Source organism: Schistocerca serialis, chromosome 5, assembly GCF_023864345.2.
Source record: "Schistocerca serialis cubense isolate TAMUIC-IGC-003099 chromosome 5, iqSchSeri2.2, whole genome shotgun sequence".
NCBI classification, from domain to species: Eukaryota; Metazoa; Arthropoda; class Insecta; order Orthoptera; family Acrididae; genus Schistocerca; species Schistocerca serialis.
The window spans coordinates 76,083,198-76,103,542 of record NC_064642.1 but is presented as its reverse complement, the minus strand read 5'-3'; the positions used below and the strand labels follow the sequence as shown (position 1 = coordinate 76,103,542).

General features: G+C 45.5%; 1 protein-coding gene across 5 annotated transcripts in view; it reads right to left on the bottom strand.

Moving 5' to 3' along the window:
• Nucleotides 1-20,345, bottom strand: part of LOC126480743 (uncharacterized) — a 1,220,032-nt gene that overhangs the window by 150,018 nt on the left and 1,049,669 nt on the right. For all 5 annotated transcript variants that reach the window (XM_050104017.1, XM_050104016.1, XM_050104015.1 and 2 more), the window contains one exon: nucleotides 19,655-19,753. In XM_050104017.1, the coding sequence (XP_049959974.1) occupies nucleotides 19,655-19,753 (99 nt within the window). The remainder of the gene's footprint in view (nucleotides 1-19,654; nucleotides 19,754-20,345) is intronic.

Genomic DNA, 20,345 nt, shown 5'->3' with positions numbered 1-20,345 from the left:
TGCAAGCGCCTACGAATATCTGCGAAGCTCTGGTTTTCCGCCAAAAGAAACTCAACAACAGATACCTGCTTGAAACGCACCTCCGTTATAGGCGCCATTTTGAAGGCTATGTACAGCACCGCCACCTATAGGAACTTCTTGAAACTATAGGGTTTGAAGCGGCAATATTTCACGATGTTCCGAATTTTTTGCAACTGAAACTGGGCAACAAAATAAATGTATCGCATTAGTTATTGAACGTCCCTCGTACATTGGCTCTGAGCACTATGGGACTTAACATCTATGGTCATCAGTCCCCTAGAACTTAGAACTACTTAAACCTAACTAACCTAAGGACAGCACACAACACCCAGTCATCACGAGGCAGAGAAAATCCCTGACCCCGCCGGGAATCGAACCCGGGAACCCGGGCGTGGGAAGCGAGAACGCTACCGCACGACCACGAGATGCGGGCCCTCGTACATTGCTAGTGTGCTATTTCACCAGCCATATACGTACATTTCAAGAAAAAGGTGGCCGTACCGCGGACGCTTAACACGACTGAATGACAGACCTGAACCGGCTACTGAAGTGAGCTGTGTGTGTGTGTGTGTAAGATAGATAGATAGAGAGACGTCCTCAAAAGCTCGGTGGTGCAGCAGCGGCCGGGCCAGAAGGCTCAGAACACGCGGCTTCAAATCCCAGTACAAAACGCTACCGGGAGCATGCGTCAACGAGAAGGAGGAAGAGGAGCAGCGCAGCGCCTGCGTTTTGCAGAGAGGATGCTGGACCGGTGTGTGTGAGACCTCTGTCTAGCGAAAAACAGCCGGGTCAAAGGAAAGGGAAGGAAAGGAAGGGACGCGAGGAGAGGGCGGTGCAACACGTGCGCGGCGCAGCGCGGCGCGACGTGACGGCCAAGGTCGCGGCTGCCGCCAATCGATGCCCGCCGCCAGTGGGGCAGTGGGCTGCCGCCGCCGGCTGCACCTGCGATGGGCGTGGCCACCGCTTTCCACGTCCCTCCTCTAGACACACCCTCATCTCGACTGAGTCCGCTGACGACCGTCATTTCGTCTACCGCACCACTACGTGACTACCCAACCGTCATCTAGGCCATTCGTCGTCGAACCTCTTTGCTCATGAGCCAATTCCGACATTATGGGGCGGCATCTCCAGCCGGATATATACATATCCTATTACTAAATGGTAAACTAAATAAATTACCGTCTTACGAGCCCCCAATAAATTGGCTACACTAAATGTGCAATAAACGCTGACGGGAAAAAAATCGCAATAAAAAAATAATTAATGTAGAGTAATGAAATTTCGGGGATACATTTGTCTGTGTAAAATATTTAACACTGTAAGATCACAGGTTAATGTATGCGCGACATAAGCCACAGCAAATGTGAAGTGCTCCTACATTAATAACAGGGTGTAAGTGCCAGAAAGCTCAACACAAGCATGCAAACCTGCATGCACTGTGCCGTACAGGTACCGAATGTCAGTTTGTGGGATGAGTCCCATGCCTATCGCACTTGGTCCGAGAATAAACAGGTGGTTAACCACGCTGGAGTTGTCGTCCGATGACGTCACATGTGTAGTCGACTGGAGACATGTCTGGTGAACGCGCCAGCGTGTTCGGCTACAACAGCGGTATGGAGGCGAATGTTATCCTGTTGGAAAACAGCACTGGAATGCTGCTCACGAGTGACAGCACAACAGGTCGAACCACCAGACTGACCGACAAACTTACAGTTTGAATGCGTGAGATAACCACAAGTGTGCTCCTCCTGTCACACGAAATCGCACCCGCAGACCACAGCTCCACACGTAGGTCCAGTGTCTCTAGCACACAAACAGGTTAGTTGCAGCCCTCAACTGGCCTCCTGCTATACAACAAACGGCCATTACTGGCACCGAGCCAGAGCCAGCTTTCACCAGAAAACACACCAGACTTCCACTCCGCCTCCAATGAGCTCTCGCCTTGCAGTAACCGATTTGTAACAGTTGGTTGTGTCACTGTGGAGCGAACTGCGGGTGCAGATGCAGTACGATGCGACAGAGCCATATGCGGGACAAAGCCACGTGGCCGTCCGGAGTCTCTTCTTCTCGGGACCGTACATTCTCCTGACCACAACTCCCAGCAATCATTTACAATGGCTACATTCCTGCTAAGTCTTGCTGCAATATCGCAGTATGAAAATGCAGCTTCTGATAAAGAGCCCGTTCAAGCTCAGTGAGGTGTTGATAATGGCATCTTTGTCGCTTTAAAGATATTCTTGACTAACCAACTCACCACGTCCAATCTCAAAGGCAACTAACGCTAACGACCGTCAAAGTGTATTTAAAGTAAACTAGGTTCGTATCCTCATAGCGCCCCTACTAGCGCTGCTCTTACGCAACTGACGCGCAATTTGAATAGACATCATATATGGGGTGCACAAACACGCTTACCAACTTCCGTTTATGTCGCACAACTCCTCCTTGGTGTTGTGATTTTTTTCCGCCCGTGTAATAGGCGCCGGCTCCCAAGTACTGATCGTTAAAAGTCGGCACCATTAGCGACACTTTGCATTGACTATTCTCTGTTTCGTACTACTGCCACCCTCAACGACGTTAAACGCTGACGATGTGTTGCTGAGATTTCTATCTACATCTACATCTACATCCAAACTCCGCAAGCCACCTGACGGTGTGTGGCGGAGGGTACCTTGAGTACCTCTATCGGTTCTCTCTTCTATTCCAGTCTTGTATTGTTCGTGGAAAGAAGGATTGTCGGTATGCTTCTGTGTGGGCTCTAATCTCTCTCATTTTATCCTCATGGTCTCTTCGCGAGATATACGTAGGAGGGAGCAATATATTGCTTCACTCTTCGGTGAGGGTATGTTCTCGAAACTTTAACAAAAGCCCGTACCGAGTTACTGAGCGTCTCTCCTGCAGAGTCTTCCACTGGAGTATATCTATCATCTCCGTAACAGTTTCACGATTACCAAATGATCCTGTAACGAAGCGCGCTGCTCTCCGTTGGATTTCTCTATCTCTTCTATCAACCCTATCTGGTACGGATCCCACACTGCTGAGCAGTGTTCAAGCAGTGGGCGAACAAGCGTACTGTAACCTACTTCCTTTGTTTTCGGATTGCATTTCCTTAGGATTCTTCCAATGAATCTCAGTCTGGCATCTGCTTTACCGACGATCAACTTTATATGATCATTCCATTTTAAATCACTCCCAATGCGTACTCCCAGATAATTTATGGAATTAACTGCTTCCGGTTGCTGACCTCCTATATTGTAGCTAAATGATAAGGGATCTTTCTTTCTATGTATTTGCAGCACATTACACTTGTCTACATTGAGATTCAATTGCCATTCCCTGCACCATGCGTCAATTCGCTGCAGATCCTCCTGCATTTCAGTACAATTTTCCATTGTTACAACCCCTCGATACACCACAGCATCATCTGCAAAAAGCCTCAGTGAACTTCCGATGTCATCCACAACGTCATTTATGTATATTGTGAATACCAACGGTCCTATGACACTCCCCTGCGGCACACCTGAAATCACTCTTATTTCGGAAGACTTCTCTCCATTCAGAATTACATGCTGCGTTCTGTTATCTAGGAACTCTTCAATCCAATCACACAATTGGTCTGATAGTCCATATGCTCTTACTTTGTTCATTAAACGACTGTGTTGGACTGTATCGAAAGCCTTGCGGAAGTCAAGAAACACGGCATCTATCTGGGAATCCGTGTCTATGGCCCTCTGAGTCTCGTGGACGAATCGCGCGAGCTGGGTTTCACACGACCGTCTTTTTCGAAACCCATGCTGATTCCTACAGAGTAGATTTCTAGTCTCCAGAAAAGTCATTACACTCGAACATAATACGTGTTCCAAAATTCTACAACTGATCGACGTTAGAGATATAGGTCTATAGTTCTGCACATCTGTTCGACGTCCCTTCTTGAAAACGGGGATGACCTGTGCCCTTTTCCAATCCTTTGGAACGCTACGCTCTTCTAGAGACCTACGGTACACCGCTGCAAGAAGGGGGGGCAAGTTCCTTCGCGTACTCTGCGTAAAATCGAACTGGTATCCCATCAGGTCCAGCGGCCTTTCCTCCTTTGAGCGATTTTAATTGTTTCTCTATCCCTCTGTCGTCTATTTCGATATCTACCATTTTGTCATCTGTACGACAATCTAGAGAAGGAACTACAGTGCAGTCTTCCTCTGTGAAACAGCTTTGGAAAAAGACATTTAGTATTTCGGCCTTTAGTCTGTCATCCTCTGTTTCAGTACCATTTTGGTCACAGAGTGTCTGGACATTTTATTTTGATCCACCTACCACTTTCACATAAGACCAAAATTTCTTAGGATTTTCTGCCAAGTCAGTACATAGCACATTACTTTCGAATTCATTGAACGCCTGTCGCATAGCCCTCCTCACACTACATTTCGCTTCGCGTAATTTTTGTTTGTCTGCAAGGCTTTGGCTATGTTTATGTTTGCTGTGAAGTTCCCTTTGCTTCCGCAGCAGTTTTCTAACTCGGTTGTTGTACCACGGTGGCTCTTTTCCAAGTCTTACGATCTTGTTTGGCACATACTCATCTAACGCATATTGTACGATGGTTTTGAACTTTGTCCACTGAAACTATGTGAGCAGATGATTAATCGATTATTAACAATAACCGTACTTATACTTTAACGCTTTATACGAGAGTTGTTCGGAAAGTAAGGAACGATCGGTCGCGAAATGGAAACCACAGTGAAAATCAAAACTGTTTTCTTTGGACATTTAGCCACACCTTCCAGGTACTTCTCTATATAGTCGCCACTCCGACTTAACACATTTGTCGGACTGTTATACCAAATTTCCAACACCATCGTCATAGAAGGCAGTCGCCTGTGCTTTCCGATAATTCTCTACGCTGGTCTATAGCGTGTACCCTGCGCCCAAGTGTTGTCTTCGTATCCAGCGTTTCATGTGAACAGAGATGGTACTCAGGACGAGCCAATTAGAGCTGTGTTTGTGTTGTGGGTGATCGAACACTTCCCACCGAAACGGCTGCAGGAGCGTCATTGCCCCTGCAGAGTGCGGCTGAGAATTGCCATGAAGAAGGAAGTGCGTGGCAGTTGTGTTAGGTGGGCTGTATTCATTAAGGCGAAGCCTCTCAGTGGGTCCTCCTACTTGACAGGAGACATGGTTGTTCTAGGCACCTTTACTCGCTCACAGTGCGCTCACAACTGAAAAGAGCGTCTTGATGCGATCGACGAGCATACTAGAGACACTGCCAACACATTTGCGCAAAGCCTCGTCGGATTTTCACAGTGGTTTCCATTTCGCGACCGATCGTTCCTCACTTTCCGAATGGCCCTCGTACAACAGGAGACAAGATCACGTATGTTTACTGTTCTGAATGTCATTTTTCTGCTAGTCATCGCGTTGTTCTACAGCAGTCTTCATTTAATTACACATTCCTTGTTATAAAGATGTAGCGCGTTTGAAGATGACCGTCTATATAAAGTCCACTCACGAATCCATGTTACTTCTGTGTCAAGATTCGTACCATAGCAGCTGATCGTACGAGTCACTATCGCCGGAGCGTTGTGCATACTGAAACACAAACAATGAAACATTCCTCTCTCACATCCTCTGAACATCGCAGTGGTCGGGCAATCTACCGCTCATCCCCTGATATAAGGCTAACTTTCTTAGCTGGCTGTCGAATTCACAAACGACAATTACAATTACGCACATCGTAAAATATTACTGTCTCTAATTATTTCTGCTTTTTACTGAGCAGGGGAACTACACATTTAAGAGGTCCTTAACGTTAGTTGCGTTTTTAAATTCGGCTGCTAGTTAGTAGATGCATATGTATTTCAAAATACCGTTGACATCCGTGGGCCGCGCATCTCGTGGTCGTGCGGTAGCGTTCTCGCTTCCCACGCCCGGGTTCCCGGGTTCGATTCCCGGCGGGGTCAGGGATTTTCTCTGCCTCGTGATGGCTGGGTGTTGTGTGCTGTCCTTAGTTAGGTTTAAGTAGTTCTAAGTTCTAGGGGACTGATGACCATAGATGTTAAGTCCCATAGTGCTCAGAGCCATTTGAACCATTTGAACCATCCGTGGGCCGCACAAATACTTGGTTCGGTTTATATGAAACACAGAACAGCGAAATAAAGGGAAGCGAAGGATGGCGTTCGTGTCTTCCAGCTGCATGGGCCTTTGTGGTAATGCAACGGCAAAAGTTGAAAATTTGTGCCGGAATCGATCAGGGATCGTGTCCGGATGGACGAGGCTGTTAACGCAACCGCTCATGGGACGCGGAAAATCCGGGTTAAAATCCTGATCCGGCACTAATTTTCAACCCACTACTTTATATGCAGGGCAATCACAGCCGAAATATTACATGCTTTGAGTAAACAAGACCACTACGTCTGTTAGAATTCTCTAGTGGAGAAAACGACTGGTTTCGCAAATTAAATTTGCTTCTTCAGGTACTCCACTGTACACAAAGGAATAAAAGAACTTATCAGAAATTTAGCAACGCCGAGAAGCGGACAAATAAAAGCGATAAAGTCTGTGTCTACCTACAGTCAAAAGATTAAGGTTCTATTTAAACCGAATAAAGCCATCCACAACATTTATACCCATTTATTTACCTGAATATAAATGTTGAACATCGATAAAGTGAAGAAAACCTGTATGTTTAGGCACTCTTTTTTAAATCGGAGTGATTGTCTGGACCCATGACAGACCACTCTATAATTTGAAGTTAGCGGCTATATAGCGCTTGGTAATTCGAACCGTTTTGTTCTGTCAACCGTTCAGATAATTGTATGTGCACACAGCGCACAAATCAGTTCTTAAAATGGCTTCAAAGAAATACAAGCGATTGACTTTTGCAAAAATGAACCTGTTATTGATGCTGTAGAATACGAAAAAGGGAAAAAATTGAGTACGTGCGGAAAAACCTCCGGTATCAGGTCACCCATGCTGTCGGCAATTCGGAAGCAGAAAAGTAAGTATGCTGAGAACGTATCGTACTAAGGAAGGAAGCGGGCCCGGGACTTCTCTCGTCTTGAAGAGTGCGTACTGAAGCGATTTTAACCGTGTAGAGAACAGAGTGTAAGTGACGGAGGTTATTGTGTTGGACGAAACGGCTAAGTCATTCGTTGTTAGTCAGGGCACTTATGATTCGCCGCTAGTGAGAGGTGCAAAATAACTTACACTGCCCTTGGTCTGCGACTGTGATGAGACGTCTGTACTCTTCACCAACAGAAGTCACGTAAATAAACAGATGATGTGCCAGCTACCGAAACGCGTTGTGACAAAATAAAGAAGTCAGTGACACAAAAACTTTTTTATTTGTATTAACTCGATACACCATCTTCAGGCCTTACATAACGCGGAGGAGGTGAATTCCAATCGTATACATAATTCCATCAGTGACCAACATTTATTAGCTGGCTGTAAAACCGATGCTTTGTCTGCAACCACGGTTCAGACAGCTTTGTTGTTGTTTTTGTTGTTGTTGTTGACGTCTTGAGACTGGTTTGATGCAGCTCTCCATGCTACTCTATCCTGTGCAAGCTTCTTCATCTGCCAGTACGTACTGCAGCCTACATCCTTCTGAATCTTCTTAGTGTATTCATCTCTTGGTCTCCCTCTACGATTTTTACCCTCCACGCTGCCCTCCAGTACTAAATTGGTGATCCCTTGATGCCTCAGAACAAGTCCTACCAACCGGTCTCTTCTTCTAGTCAAGTTGTGCCACAAACTCCTCTTCTCCCCAATTCTATTCAATACCTCCCCATTAGTTATGATCGTGTATACGTTTGGAGTTCACCTCCTCCGCGTCATTTATGATCTGAACATGGTGTACTGAGTCACCCACTCTGGTTGCAATATAATAAAATAACTTCAAAACGTCGGCTGCAGGTGTTTCAACTTATTATGTAAGTGAATGGCCGAAGTCCCACAGACCATCAATCACATGGATGGACATAGAAAAACGGATCGGTTGACAGGACTCCTCCAAGGCATAGAGGAATCGTCGCTTTGGTAGCGGAGGTAAATGAGAGTAAAAAGCTGTAGCAGACCACGGTCTGCGTACAGCAAACGTAGTTAAATCCATGTAGTGTGCTCCCTGCCGCCGTTGGATAAGCAGCTGAGCAGCAAGTCGTATACTCCTAGCTCACTCATTTGTTACATAGTTTAATTCTTAATTTCTTTGCGTGTTTTTGGTACTTGCATTGTTTAATTCATAAATTTCGGGCGTAGTATAGTATTTGAGAGTGTAGCATCGCGTTTTTGTACCTGAATAGTGTAATTTCGCTTAGTCTCCTTCCGCCGCCGAGCAGTGTCAGCAGTGCGCAAGTAGCAGCATTACTGCATTTACTAGGCAATCTTGTATTTTAATATCCATTTAAATTTTGTCGATTTGTTTGCGCTCTCTGTAGATTAGTTTAGACGTTCTTTGCAAAACAGTTTTTAGCATGGATAGGGACTGCAACTGCTGTGTTCGGATGCAGGCTGAGTTGGGATCCCTTCGCTCCCAGCTTCAGGCAGTGTTGGCTTCGGTCACACAGCTTGAGGCTGTTGCCAATGGGCATCACTGTGGGGGTCCGGATGGGGGTTTGTCGGGGACGGCCAGCTCGTCCCACGCATCCCCTGATCGGACTACGACTGTGGTTGCCCGGGATACTGCCCGCATTGAGGCTGATCCCTCACCTGTGGTAGAGTGGGAGGTCGTTTCAACGTGTGGCAGGGGGCGAAAGACATTCCGGAGGGCTGAACGGAAAGCCTTTCCAGTTTGTCTGACGAACCGGTTTCAGGCTCTGATCTTCGGCCTGACATGGCTGCTTGTCCTGTTCCAGAGGTTGCCCCTCAGTCTGCAAGATCCGGGCAGTTGCAGAGGGTGGGCTTACTGGTAGTTGGGAGCTCCAACGTCAGGCGCGTAATGGGGCCCCTTAGCCCTTAGGGAAATGGCAGCAAGAGAGGGGAAGAAAACCAATGTGCACTCCGTGTGCATACCGGGGGGAGTCATTCCAGATGTGGAAAGGGTCCTTCCGGATGCCATGAAGGGTACAGGGTGCACCCATCTGCAGGTGGTCGCTCATGTCGGCACCAATGATGTGTGTCGCTATGGATCGGAGGAAATCCTCTCTGGCTTCCGGCGGCTATCTGATTTGGTGAAGACTGCCAGTCTCGCTAGCGGGATGAAAGCAGAGCTCACCATCTGCAGCATCGTCGACAGGACTGACTGCGGATCTTTGGTACAGAGCCGAGTGGAGGGTCTGAATCAGAGGCTGAGACGGTTCTGCGACCGTGTGGGCTGCAGATTCCTCGACTTGCGCCATAGGGTGGTGGGGTTTCGGGTTCCGCTGGATAGGTCAGGAGTCTACTACACGCAACATGCGGCTACACGGGTAGCAGGGGTTGTGTGGCGTGGGCTGGGCGGTTTTTTAGGTTAGATGGCCTTGGGCAAGTACAGAAAGGGCAACAGCCTCAACGGGTGCGGGGCAAAGTCAGGACATGCGGGGATCAAGCAGCAATCGGTACTGTAATTGTCAACTGTCGAAGCTGCGTTGGTAAAGTACCGGAACTTCAAGCGCTGATAGAAAGCACCGAAGCTGAAATCGTTATAGGTACAGAAAGCTGGCTGAAGCCAGAGATAAATTCCGCCGAAATTTTTACAAAGGTACAGACGGTGTTTAGAAAGGGTAGATTGCATGCAACCGGTGGTGGAGTGTTCGTCGCTGTTAGTAGTAGTTTATCCTGTAGTGAAGTAGAAGTGGATAGTTCCTGTGAATTATTATGGGTGGAGGTTACACTAAACAACCGAACTAGGTTAATAATTGGCTCCTTTTACCGACCTCCCGACTCAGCAGCATTAGTGGCAGAACAACTGAGAGAAAATTTGGAATACATTTCACATAAATTTTCTCAGCATGTTATAGTCTTAGGTGGAGATTTCAATTTACCAGATATAGACTGGGACACTCAGATGTTTACGGGTGGTAGGGACAGAGCATCGAGTGACATTATACTGAGTGCACTATCCGAAAATTACCTCGAGCAATTAAACAGAGAACCGACTCGTGGAGATAACATCTTGGACCTACTGATAACAAACAGACCCAAACTTTTCGACTCTGTATGTACAGAACAGGGAATCAGTGATCATAAGGCCGTTGCAGCATCCCTGAATATGGAAGTTAATAGGAATATAAAAAAAAAGGGAGGAAGGTTTACCTGTTTAGCAAGAGTAATAGAAGGCAGATTTCAGACTACCTAACAGATCAAAACGAAAATTTCTGTTCCGACACTGACAATGTTGAGTGTTTATGGAAAAAGTTCAAGGCACTCGTAAAATGCGTTTTAGACAGGTACGTGCCGAGTAAAACTGTGAGGGACGGGAAAAACCCACCGTGGTACAACAACAAAGTTAGGAAACTACTGCGAAAGCAAAGAGAGCTCCACTCCAAGTTTAAACGCAGCCAAAACCTCTCAGACAAACAGAAGCTAAACGATGTCAAAGTTAGCGTAAGGAGGGCTATGCGTGAAGCGTTCATTGAATTCGAAAGTGAATTTCTATGTACCGACTTGACAGAAAATCCTAGGAAGTTCTGGTCTTACGTTAAATCAGTAAGTGGCTCGAAACAGCATATCCAGACACTACGGGATGATGATGGCATTGAAACAGAGGATGACACGCGTAAAGCTGAAATACTAAACACCTTTTTCCAAAACTGTTTCACACAGGAAGACCGCACTGCAGTTCCTTCTCTAAATCCTCGCACAAACGAAAAAATGGCTGACATCGAAATAAGTGTCCAAGGAATAGAAAAGCAACTGGAATCACTCAATAGAGGAAAGTCCACTGGACCTGACGGGATACCAATTCGATTCTACACAGAGTACGCGAAAGAACTTGCCCCCCTTCTAACAGCCGTGTACCGCAAGTCTCTAGAGGAACGGAGGGTACCAAATGATTGGAAAAGAGCACAGATAGTCCCAGTCTTCAAGAAGGGTCGTCGAGCAGATGCGCAAAACTATAGACCTATATCTCTTACGTCGATCTCTTGTAGAATTTTAGAACATGTTTTTTGCTCGCGTATCATGTCATTTCTGGAAACCCAGAATCTACTATGTAGGAATCAACATGGATTCCGGAAACAGCGATCGTGTGAGACCCAACTCGCCTTATTTGTTCATGAGACCCAGAAAATATTAGATGCTATTTTTCTTGACTTCCGGAAGGCGTTCGATACAGTTCCGCACTGTCGCCTGATAAACAAAGTAAGAGCCTACGGAATATCAGACCAGCTGTGTGGCTGGATTGAAGAGTTTTTAGCAAACAGAACACAGCATGTTGTTATCAATGGAGAGACGTCTACAGACGTTAAAGTAACCTCTGGCGTGCCACAGGGGAGTGTTATGGGACCATTGCTTTTCACAATATATATAAATGACTTAATAGATAGTGTCGGAAGTTCCATGCGGCTTTTCGCGGATGATGCTGTAGTATACAGAGAAGTTGCAGCATTAGAAAATTGTAGCGAAATGCAGGAAGATCTGCAGCGGATAAGCACTTGGTGCAGGGAGTGGCAACTGACCCTTAACATAGACAAATGTAATGTATTGCGAATACATAGAAAGAAGGATCCTTTATTGTATGATTACATGATAGCGGAACAAACACTGGTAGCAGTTACTTCTGTAAAATATCTGGGAGTATGCGTGCGGAACGATTTGAAGTGGAATGATCATATAAAATTAATTGTTGGTAAGGCGGGTACCAGGTTGAGATTCATTGGGAGAGTGCTTAGAAAATGTAGTCCATCAACAAAGGAGGTGGCTTACAAAACACTCGTTCGACCTATACTTGAGTATTGCCCATCAGTGTGGGATCCGTACCAGATCGGTCTGACGGAGGAGACAGAGAAGATCCAAAGAAGAGCGGCGCGTTTCGTCACAGGGTTATTTGGTAACCGTGATAGCGTTACGGAGATGTTTAGCAAACTCAAGTGGCAGACTCTGCAAGAGAGGCGCTCTGCATCGCCGTGTAGCTTGCTCGCCAGGTTTCGAGAGGGTGCGTTTCTGGATGAGGTATCGAATATATTGCTTCCCCCTACTTATACCTCCCGAGGAGATCACGAATGTAAAATTAGAGAGATTAGAGCGCGCACGGAGGCTTTCAGACAGTCGTTCTTCCCGCGAACCATACGCGACTGGAACAGGAAAGGGAGGTAATGACAGTGGCACGTAAAGTGCCCTCCGCCACACACCGTTGGGTGGCTTGCGGAGTATCAATGTAGATGTAGATGTAGATGTAGATGTAGGTTGTAGCAGTTAAGCAAATATGAAGAGGGTTTCACGAGATCGGCAATCATCGCGGGTTGCATAAAACCAGTGTTTGGACTAAACATAACCAAAACAACTCTCGTTATGACGGAGTGTGGAAATGGGAAGTGGAGAGAGCGTGAAGTGCTATGTCGATACCGTACCACTTTCAGTAGACTAACTATCTGGAACCGTTTTACATCTCGGCTCGGTGGAGTGCTTAATTGTTTTAGGCTGTCATCGTGATTTGCAATTAGGTATGGGGGGGGGGGGATTTTAAGGACAGGCATTTGCCCTAAAATACGGAGAAATATTCAAAAAATTGCAATTAGGACCGGTGTTACGAAAAATAGAGTTAAAACACTCGTCAGAACAATATAAAAATTGCAAGAAACAAGGCAAGAAAACGGAGGTAATAAAGAAAGAAAACAAAAACACGATCAAACAAATACGGGGAGGCAAAACCGGCAGACTGACGAATTCCAGCAACTAACAGGGAAGGTTCGCCCTTCTGAACATTGCAAATGGTAGCGTCAAACCAAATCCATTATAATTAACGGCTCTGAAGATAAGCTGTCACTTTGTATGCTTCCAATGTCGGCAATATTAACGGACAATTGCCTGTTTATGGAAACACTGGAACGTGTAGCAGTTACGAAACGCAGACGTGGTCTGGTTGGGAACAGCCTGAAGTAATCGTGGTATTCCTCTGGTAAGCCGGTAACAAGCGCACCACTGTGGGCTGAAGGTCATCAGCTTTTTGCACATTGTCTTTCTAGTTTATCCAGTGACGAATGCTGGCCGCAAATCGAGTAGTCAACTATTTGCTTTACACACAAAAAAAGTTTTCCCGAAACTGCACAACCGTAACTGGTGCAGTTGAACTGCATACGTCTGAGAGAAAATGGTCGACTGCTGTTCTTTCTTGCTCTCTAGTTACACTTTAAAGTGAGCACCACCAGTGACTTGACATCGACCGCGGGATTAAGCCATCTTCTAGACTTTTCCGTCATACACACGCGTGTCGCCTAATGTCATTTGGCCAGCTTGCATTGTCACCTTAAGAGTTTTCGCATATCTTGGAATCCACTAAGTAATTTCTCTGGTCCATATATATCCAATTGTTAGGTTACATGTCCTGCTCACGTCCATTTCAGTCACATAAATGTAGTAGTTACGTCTTCCACTACACTCTGTCTCTTGACAGAATCGGTTGTTTTCCTGTAGTTAATTCCCAACAAGCATATCTCCATTGCTCTCTGAAGCGCCTTCTGTTGTCTACTGTTTTTCGCAGTTAACTATGTCTCACTGGAATAAATTATAACTGGTAACGTGCTCTGACTGCAAGCATTTGGTTTCAGATACGTCGGAAGTTTAGTTTTTACAGCTGTTGTTTATTTTACGAAAAACATTCCGGTCCACTTAAATACACCTTCGCGTATTTCTTTTATCTCCATCTTACCAGTTTCTTCAGCTTACATTGTTGTGGTCTTCAGTCCGAAGACTGGTTTGGTGTTGATGCAGCTCTCCATGCTGTGCGAGACTTCTGAACCTGCTCTTAGTCTCCATCTACGATTTGTACCACCCTCCTATCCCCGCCCCCACATTTCCTACCAATACTAAACAGGCGATCCCTTGATGTCACAGAACATGTCCTATCAATCGGCACCTTCTTTTACTCAAGTAGTGGCACAAATTTCTTTTCTTCCTAATTCTATTAGGTAGTACCTCCTCATTAGTTACACCATCTCCCCGTCTTACCTTCAGCATTCTTCCGTAGCCCCACATTTTAGAAGCAAGATTCCCCAACACTTAAATCTATATTCGATGTTCACAAATTCCTGATCTTCAGAAACGCTTTTCTTGCCGTTGCCAGTCTACATTTTATATCCACTCTACTTCAGCCATCATCAGTTATTTTGTTGACCAAATGGCAAAACTTCTATACTACTTTCACTGCTCTGTTGCCTAATCTAATTCTCTCAGAAACAACTGAATTAATTCCAGTACATGGCAAATAAATCTATGTACACTGCGCAACATAATTGAGGGATCACTTTTTCGAAACCCCGCAACTGTCTTCGATTGCGACGAATAAGTTTGGAATTTGGCTCAAAGGTGCCTACAGCCTACCTCTGTAACTGTGTAAAGGCGTGGCGCCGCGCGACGTTACCCCCTGGCTCGACGACCGTATCAGACAGCGAGTTGTCGGGCACGTGGGAAAAAAAGGCCAAAGCTCACAAGTTCATGTCACGTGTAAAGAGGGCTGGTGGTGTTACACTGGTACCAAATTCCACCACAATTCTGCCCAACGCCACCGTGAACGTGTCACACGATGCGAAGGTCGTCACACCCTCTCTTACATTTCATCCCCTTCTTTTGAATTCTATGCGATGGAGGTCAGATACAGGACACCCAGCGTTGAGATCCCACGGTTTCCTTACGGGCGGTCGGGGAAAACATTTCAGACACACCGACGCTCAGAACGGACACGAAAAGGCCCCAGCAGGTGGCACGAAGGGCGTCAATGAAACCACCCTTTCCCTTAGGGCACATACTTCGCGGTCGAAAACGAAATTTCACAGTGCAAAAAGCAACACGACAACGTCCGTGGCAAATCTGGCCACTGCTGCCACCCACTGCCACTGGGCGTTTCAACCCTACTCTAAGGACATCACGGTGCCTCAACTCCATTGAATGTGTTCTCATCACTTTGGCGTATAACGTGACGCCAATTTTTAATGTGCTGTGCAGGGTGGAACCACTAGCGGCCATTCAAAACCGTTTAGACGAAAACTGAACTTGATCTGAAGCAGCAATGGGTGCTTACACTTTTTGAACCTTCCTGTTTCACTCTCTCCTATGGTGTGATCACAGAGAGGTACGACATTGACACAAGCGTGAATTACACCACAGGCCTAAATACTAATTCATTAACAGTGCAATGCGACGGCAAACGTGTGTGTGTGTGTGTGTGTGTGTCTAAAGAGCAGTATAATGATACTGTTGAAGCCATTCGTTGGAAGAACGGTTTGATGCATCTCTACGCTCTACGAGGACCGACATAAACTTGGACAAGCTTACAGTAATCAATGCTACTGAACCGTTAAGCCCCATATTATCCTCCACCACCAAATTAACTATTACTTGATGCTTCAGGATGTATCCTATGGCCAATCTTATCTTTTACTCAAGTTACGCTACACAGTTATTTTCTCCCCAAGCACTTGATTAGTTTCTCAAACCACTTAGCTAATCATCAGCATTTTCCTGTATTATTATATTTCAAAAGGTTCTATTCTAATCCTCTCTATACTGTTTAACGCATATTTCACTTACACATACGGCTGTATAAGCAGGGGGAAAGCTTTTCTTGCTATTGCCAGTATACAATTTACACTATGTAATCAAAAGTATCTGGACACCCCCAAAAACATACGTTTTTCATATTAGTTGCATTGTGCTGTCACCTACTGCCAGGTACTCCATATCAGCGACCTCGGTAGTCATTAGACATCGTGAGAGAGCAGAATGGGGCGCTCCGCGGAACTCACGGACTTCCAAATGGCTCTGAGCGCTATGGGACTTAACTTCTGAGGTCATCAGTCCCTTAGAACTACTTAAACCTAACTAACCTAAGAACATCACACACATCCATGACCGATGCAGGATTCGAACCTGCGACCGTAGCGGTCGCGCGGTTCCAGACTGTAGCGCCTAGAACCGCTCGGCCACTCCGGCCGGCACGGACTTCCACCGTGGTCAGGTGATTGGGTGTCACTTGTGTCGTACGCGAGATTTCCACACTTCCAAACATCCCTAAATCCACTCTTTCCGATTTGGTAGTCAAGTGGAAACGTGAAGGGACACTTAAGGCACAAAAGCGTACAGGCCGACCTTGTATGTTGACTGACAGAGACCGCTGACAATTGAAGGGTCGTAATGTGTAATCGGCAGACATATATCCAGACCATCACACGGGAATCTAAAACTGCTTCAGGATCCATTGCAAGTACTACGACAGTTAGACGGGAGGTGAGAAAACTTGGATTTCATGGTCGAGCGGCTGCTCATAAGCCACACATCATGCCCGTAAATGCCAAACGACACTTCGCTTAGCGTAAGGAGCGCAAACATTGGACGGTTGAACAGTGGGAAAACGTTGTGTTGAGTGATGAATCACGGTACACAATGTGGGGATCCGATGGCAGAGTGTGGAAATGGCGAATGCCCGGTGAACGTCATCTGCCAGCGTGTGTAGCGCCAACAGTAAAATTCGGAGGCGATGGTGTTATGGTGTGGTCGTGTTTTTCATGGAGGGAGCTTGCATCAATTGTTGTGTTGCGTGGCACTATTACAGCACAGGCCTAAATTGCTGTTTTAAGCACCTTCTTGCTTCCCACTGTTGAAGAGCAATTCGAGGATGGCCATTGCATCTTTCAACACGATCGAGCACCGTTCATAATGCACGGCCTGTTGTGGAGTGGTTACACGACAATAACATCCCTGTAACGGACTGGCCTGCACAGAGTCCTGAACTGAATCCTGTAGAACACCTCTCGGATGTTTTGGAAAGCAAACTTCGTGACAGGCCTCACCGACCGACATCGATACCTCTCCTCAGTGCAGCACCCCGTTCAGAATGAGCTGCCATTCCCCAAGAAACCCTCCAGCACTTGATTGAACGTATGCCTGCGATATTGGAAGCTGTCATCAAGGCTAGGGGTGGGAAAACACCATATTGAATTCCAGCATTACCGATGGAGGGCACTACGGACTTGTAAGTCATTTTCAGCCAGGTGTCCGGATACTTTTGATCACAAAGTGTATAACCTTTTCGCTTCTAGCAAAGTCAGGGTTTTTTCCGCTGTCCAAATAAGGAAGTTCGTCTACCACTTTCGTCTTCTCTACCTAGATTTGCTCCCTCAGCAAATCAATTCGAGTGCAGCACGTTTTCTTCGATGTTAATTTTATAACCTCTTCTCAAGACTACCCACTCCGTTCTATTGATATTCAAAGTTGCTTTCACGTCTCTGACAGGATTAACGTGTGACCGGCGAGCCTTAAAGTTGTCATTTCGTCCTCCTGGACTTTAATTCTCTTCCAAATTTATCCTTCGTTTCCTTCAAACTTTTTTCCGTGTACAGATGGAGTAACACACATTCGACTCTTGCAAAGACATTCTGGCTGCCGCTGCACGTTGTAGGCAATCTTCATCAGTGACATAAATACGCAGAACAAATTCTATGCTAAAGTTCAAAAACTGCAGTCGTATTTTTATTTTGTTTGTACCTTTTTTTCAGGCGTGGTAAAGCACATGACAACTAACGTAAATCACTGGATACAACACACGATGGTGGGAATGACGTCAAATTAATATTGCAAAGTGGTGACTTTGTTCCATCAGGTTTTTCCAAGCTGAAATTTCAAATTTCCCTGTAGCAATTTTCGTCGTACGTGATAGCAAGTTTTAGTTTACTTGATTTCATGGCCGCAAATGAAAATTTCTGAGCTGCCACGTCGCTTTTTAGTGATTATTCACAGTTTAGTTAGGATTTACACTTTCATGATCACATTTGTAAGTTATAAGGCGAAGACCTTGATAAAACAAAATTTATTGTGCGATGACCTAGAGTACATTCAGGGTGTACCAGAACGGATGATCAAAATTCAGGGGTATGACACGAACGATCATTGAAGCAAAAATCCTCATATGGATATATGGCCTATTCTGAATGGTTTTCGATATAGAACACATTTAACGTACATTGTTATTTATTTTCTGCGTCATTCGATACATTGTCAGGTTTACACACGTACACATCCACAAATAGTTGGCAATCATTACAAGATGCGTTTTACAAAGTATCAATTGAAAACTACGTATTTTTAACACATTCACCTGTAAGCATTGTCGTACACGTCATAAACCATTTGTCGTATACAATAAATGTTCGAATATCACTCCGTTAGTTTGAATGCATTTGTGCGCTCTTCGGATAACATTTAGCGCTGCACGTCCTGTAAGCAGACCAAGAGAGTCCATAATGTGACCAAACAGTTCGCGTCACGTATATTAATGGGGTCCGTATCGGAAACCATTCGGCACGTGTTCACATGAAGTTTTCTGCTTAAAATGAGCGTTCCTGTCATACCCCTGAATAATGATCATTCCTACAGGGAAACCTTGTATGTGAGAAATCTCCGGTGGAACACTGGATGAAATACAGTAGACTTAGAAAGCAAAGATGCATCACATTTCAAACCGGTCGCTCTTCACACTACGGTCATTGTTGATTTTGAAGAGCTGCATAGGTCAGTAAAGTATTACTCTACACCGAAATTAGTAGAGCACAACAGATGCCTGAATACTGAACTCGATGTTCAAAGCATGCGTGTTGTGATACGGATCCGTATTACGGAAATAAAACTCCCCTCCGATTTTATGCGAACTACGAAATCACAGCTACGTGACAAAATCTCACGAGCACGCTATGGTATACTACAGTCAGTGTCCCTCAAAATCAAGCTACAGGGGAATAGAGTTTCAGCGTAAGATCCACGGGCAATAACGAAGATTCCAGATATGAGTTAGCGAGAGTCGAGCAACAAACATTACAGAAATTGAATTGAAACTTTACGGTTCGAGAAACCTTTTCAAGTCTCAAACATCTATGATGTATATATGCAGACTGAAGCGATCAATGAAAATTTGTACCAAGGCCAGGTTTCGAAGCCGGGTCTCTTGCTCCTTAGGCAGCAGCGCTAACCACTGCCCCACACGAGCAGTGGCCCTGCACAACTGCACAGACTAATCTAGCACGCCTCCTTCCTCGGCCCACTTCACATTCCCCATAAACTCGAATAGCATTATGGCTGTAGAAGTGTTTTTCCCCTACACCTCGTATGGTAAATGACACGCTTTAAGCAATTCTTATAAGCTGCGGATCCATATTACAACCCGTTTCTTACAATAATTCAATGCCTTCTTCACCTTCCATTACGCAACTCAACAACCGATGGTTTCCGAAGCAGAACCACATAATGATTTTCAACGAAATGTTTCAGAACAGTTGCACTCCCTCCGGAGTCTGTCAGGATTCCAGGAGTATTCCACTATTCCTCGATATCTTCAGTAAATTAGATTTCCCTTACTATTTCATATCTTCCGACTGCTTCATCAGAGAAGGCACTCCACGTTCTAGAACGCCGACACATTTAATAGCAATTTATGGCTGTACATGAGAGGAGCTAGGTCGTGTGCGCGCGCGAAGCATGGAAAGGAGCAGCGGCAAAGCTGGCTGATGCTGAGTTGCCCTACCTGGGTGTGGCCCAGCAGCTTCTCGACGGTGTGCGTGACGAAGACGATCTTGCCCGCGCCCGTCACCACCAGCATGAAGCCCTCCATGCCTTGCAGGAACTGAAACATCACACGATACCATCGTAACCAACTCACAACGCTTACGTTACACAGCTGAATAAAACGTAGTATACCGTCCCCCCCCCCCCACACACACATAAAAAATAAAAATAAAACCACAGTATTTATAAAGAAGAGGCATTTAAAAACTGAACAATAACTGGACACTAGCCGCTCAGGAGAACATTTCTCTCATGTTTCCGTATTATAATAATTTCTCTATGTAAGTTTCGAGGGCAAAGACATATAACAAAATGATCTAAAGAGACGACAAGATACGCTCTTTTGTTAATTTTTTAGTCGTCTTCACTTCTTCTCTTGTCTTGATTGCGTGTTGACGGACATCTTGCGAGTGCTGGCAAATGTAAGCATATTTGTACTAATTAAGCACATAATATATTGATTTAATATTATTGTTCCCTTTCAATTTTTAAGAGGTGATCCCGATTTCATGTCCGCCTTCCTTGAATTAACCTGCATTCGAGTAATTTACAGTGCAACAATCGCAGCGGCCGATGCAGCCAACGACACCATTTCCTGGCGATATTAACTTATAAAAATTAGCGGAAGCGGAAAACTCGCCCGCTATTAA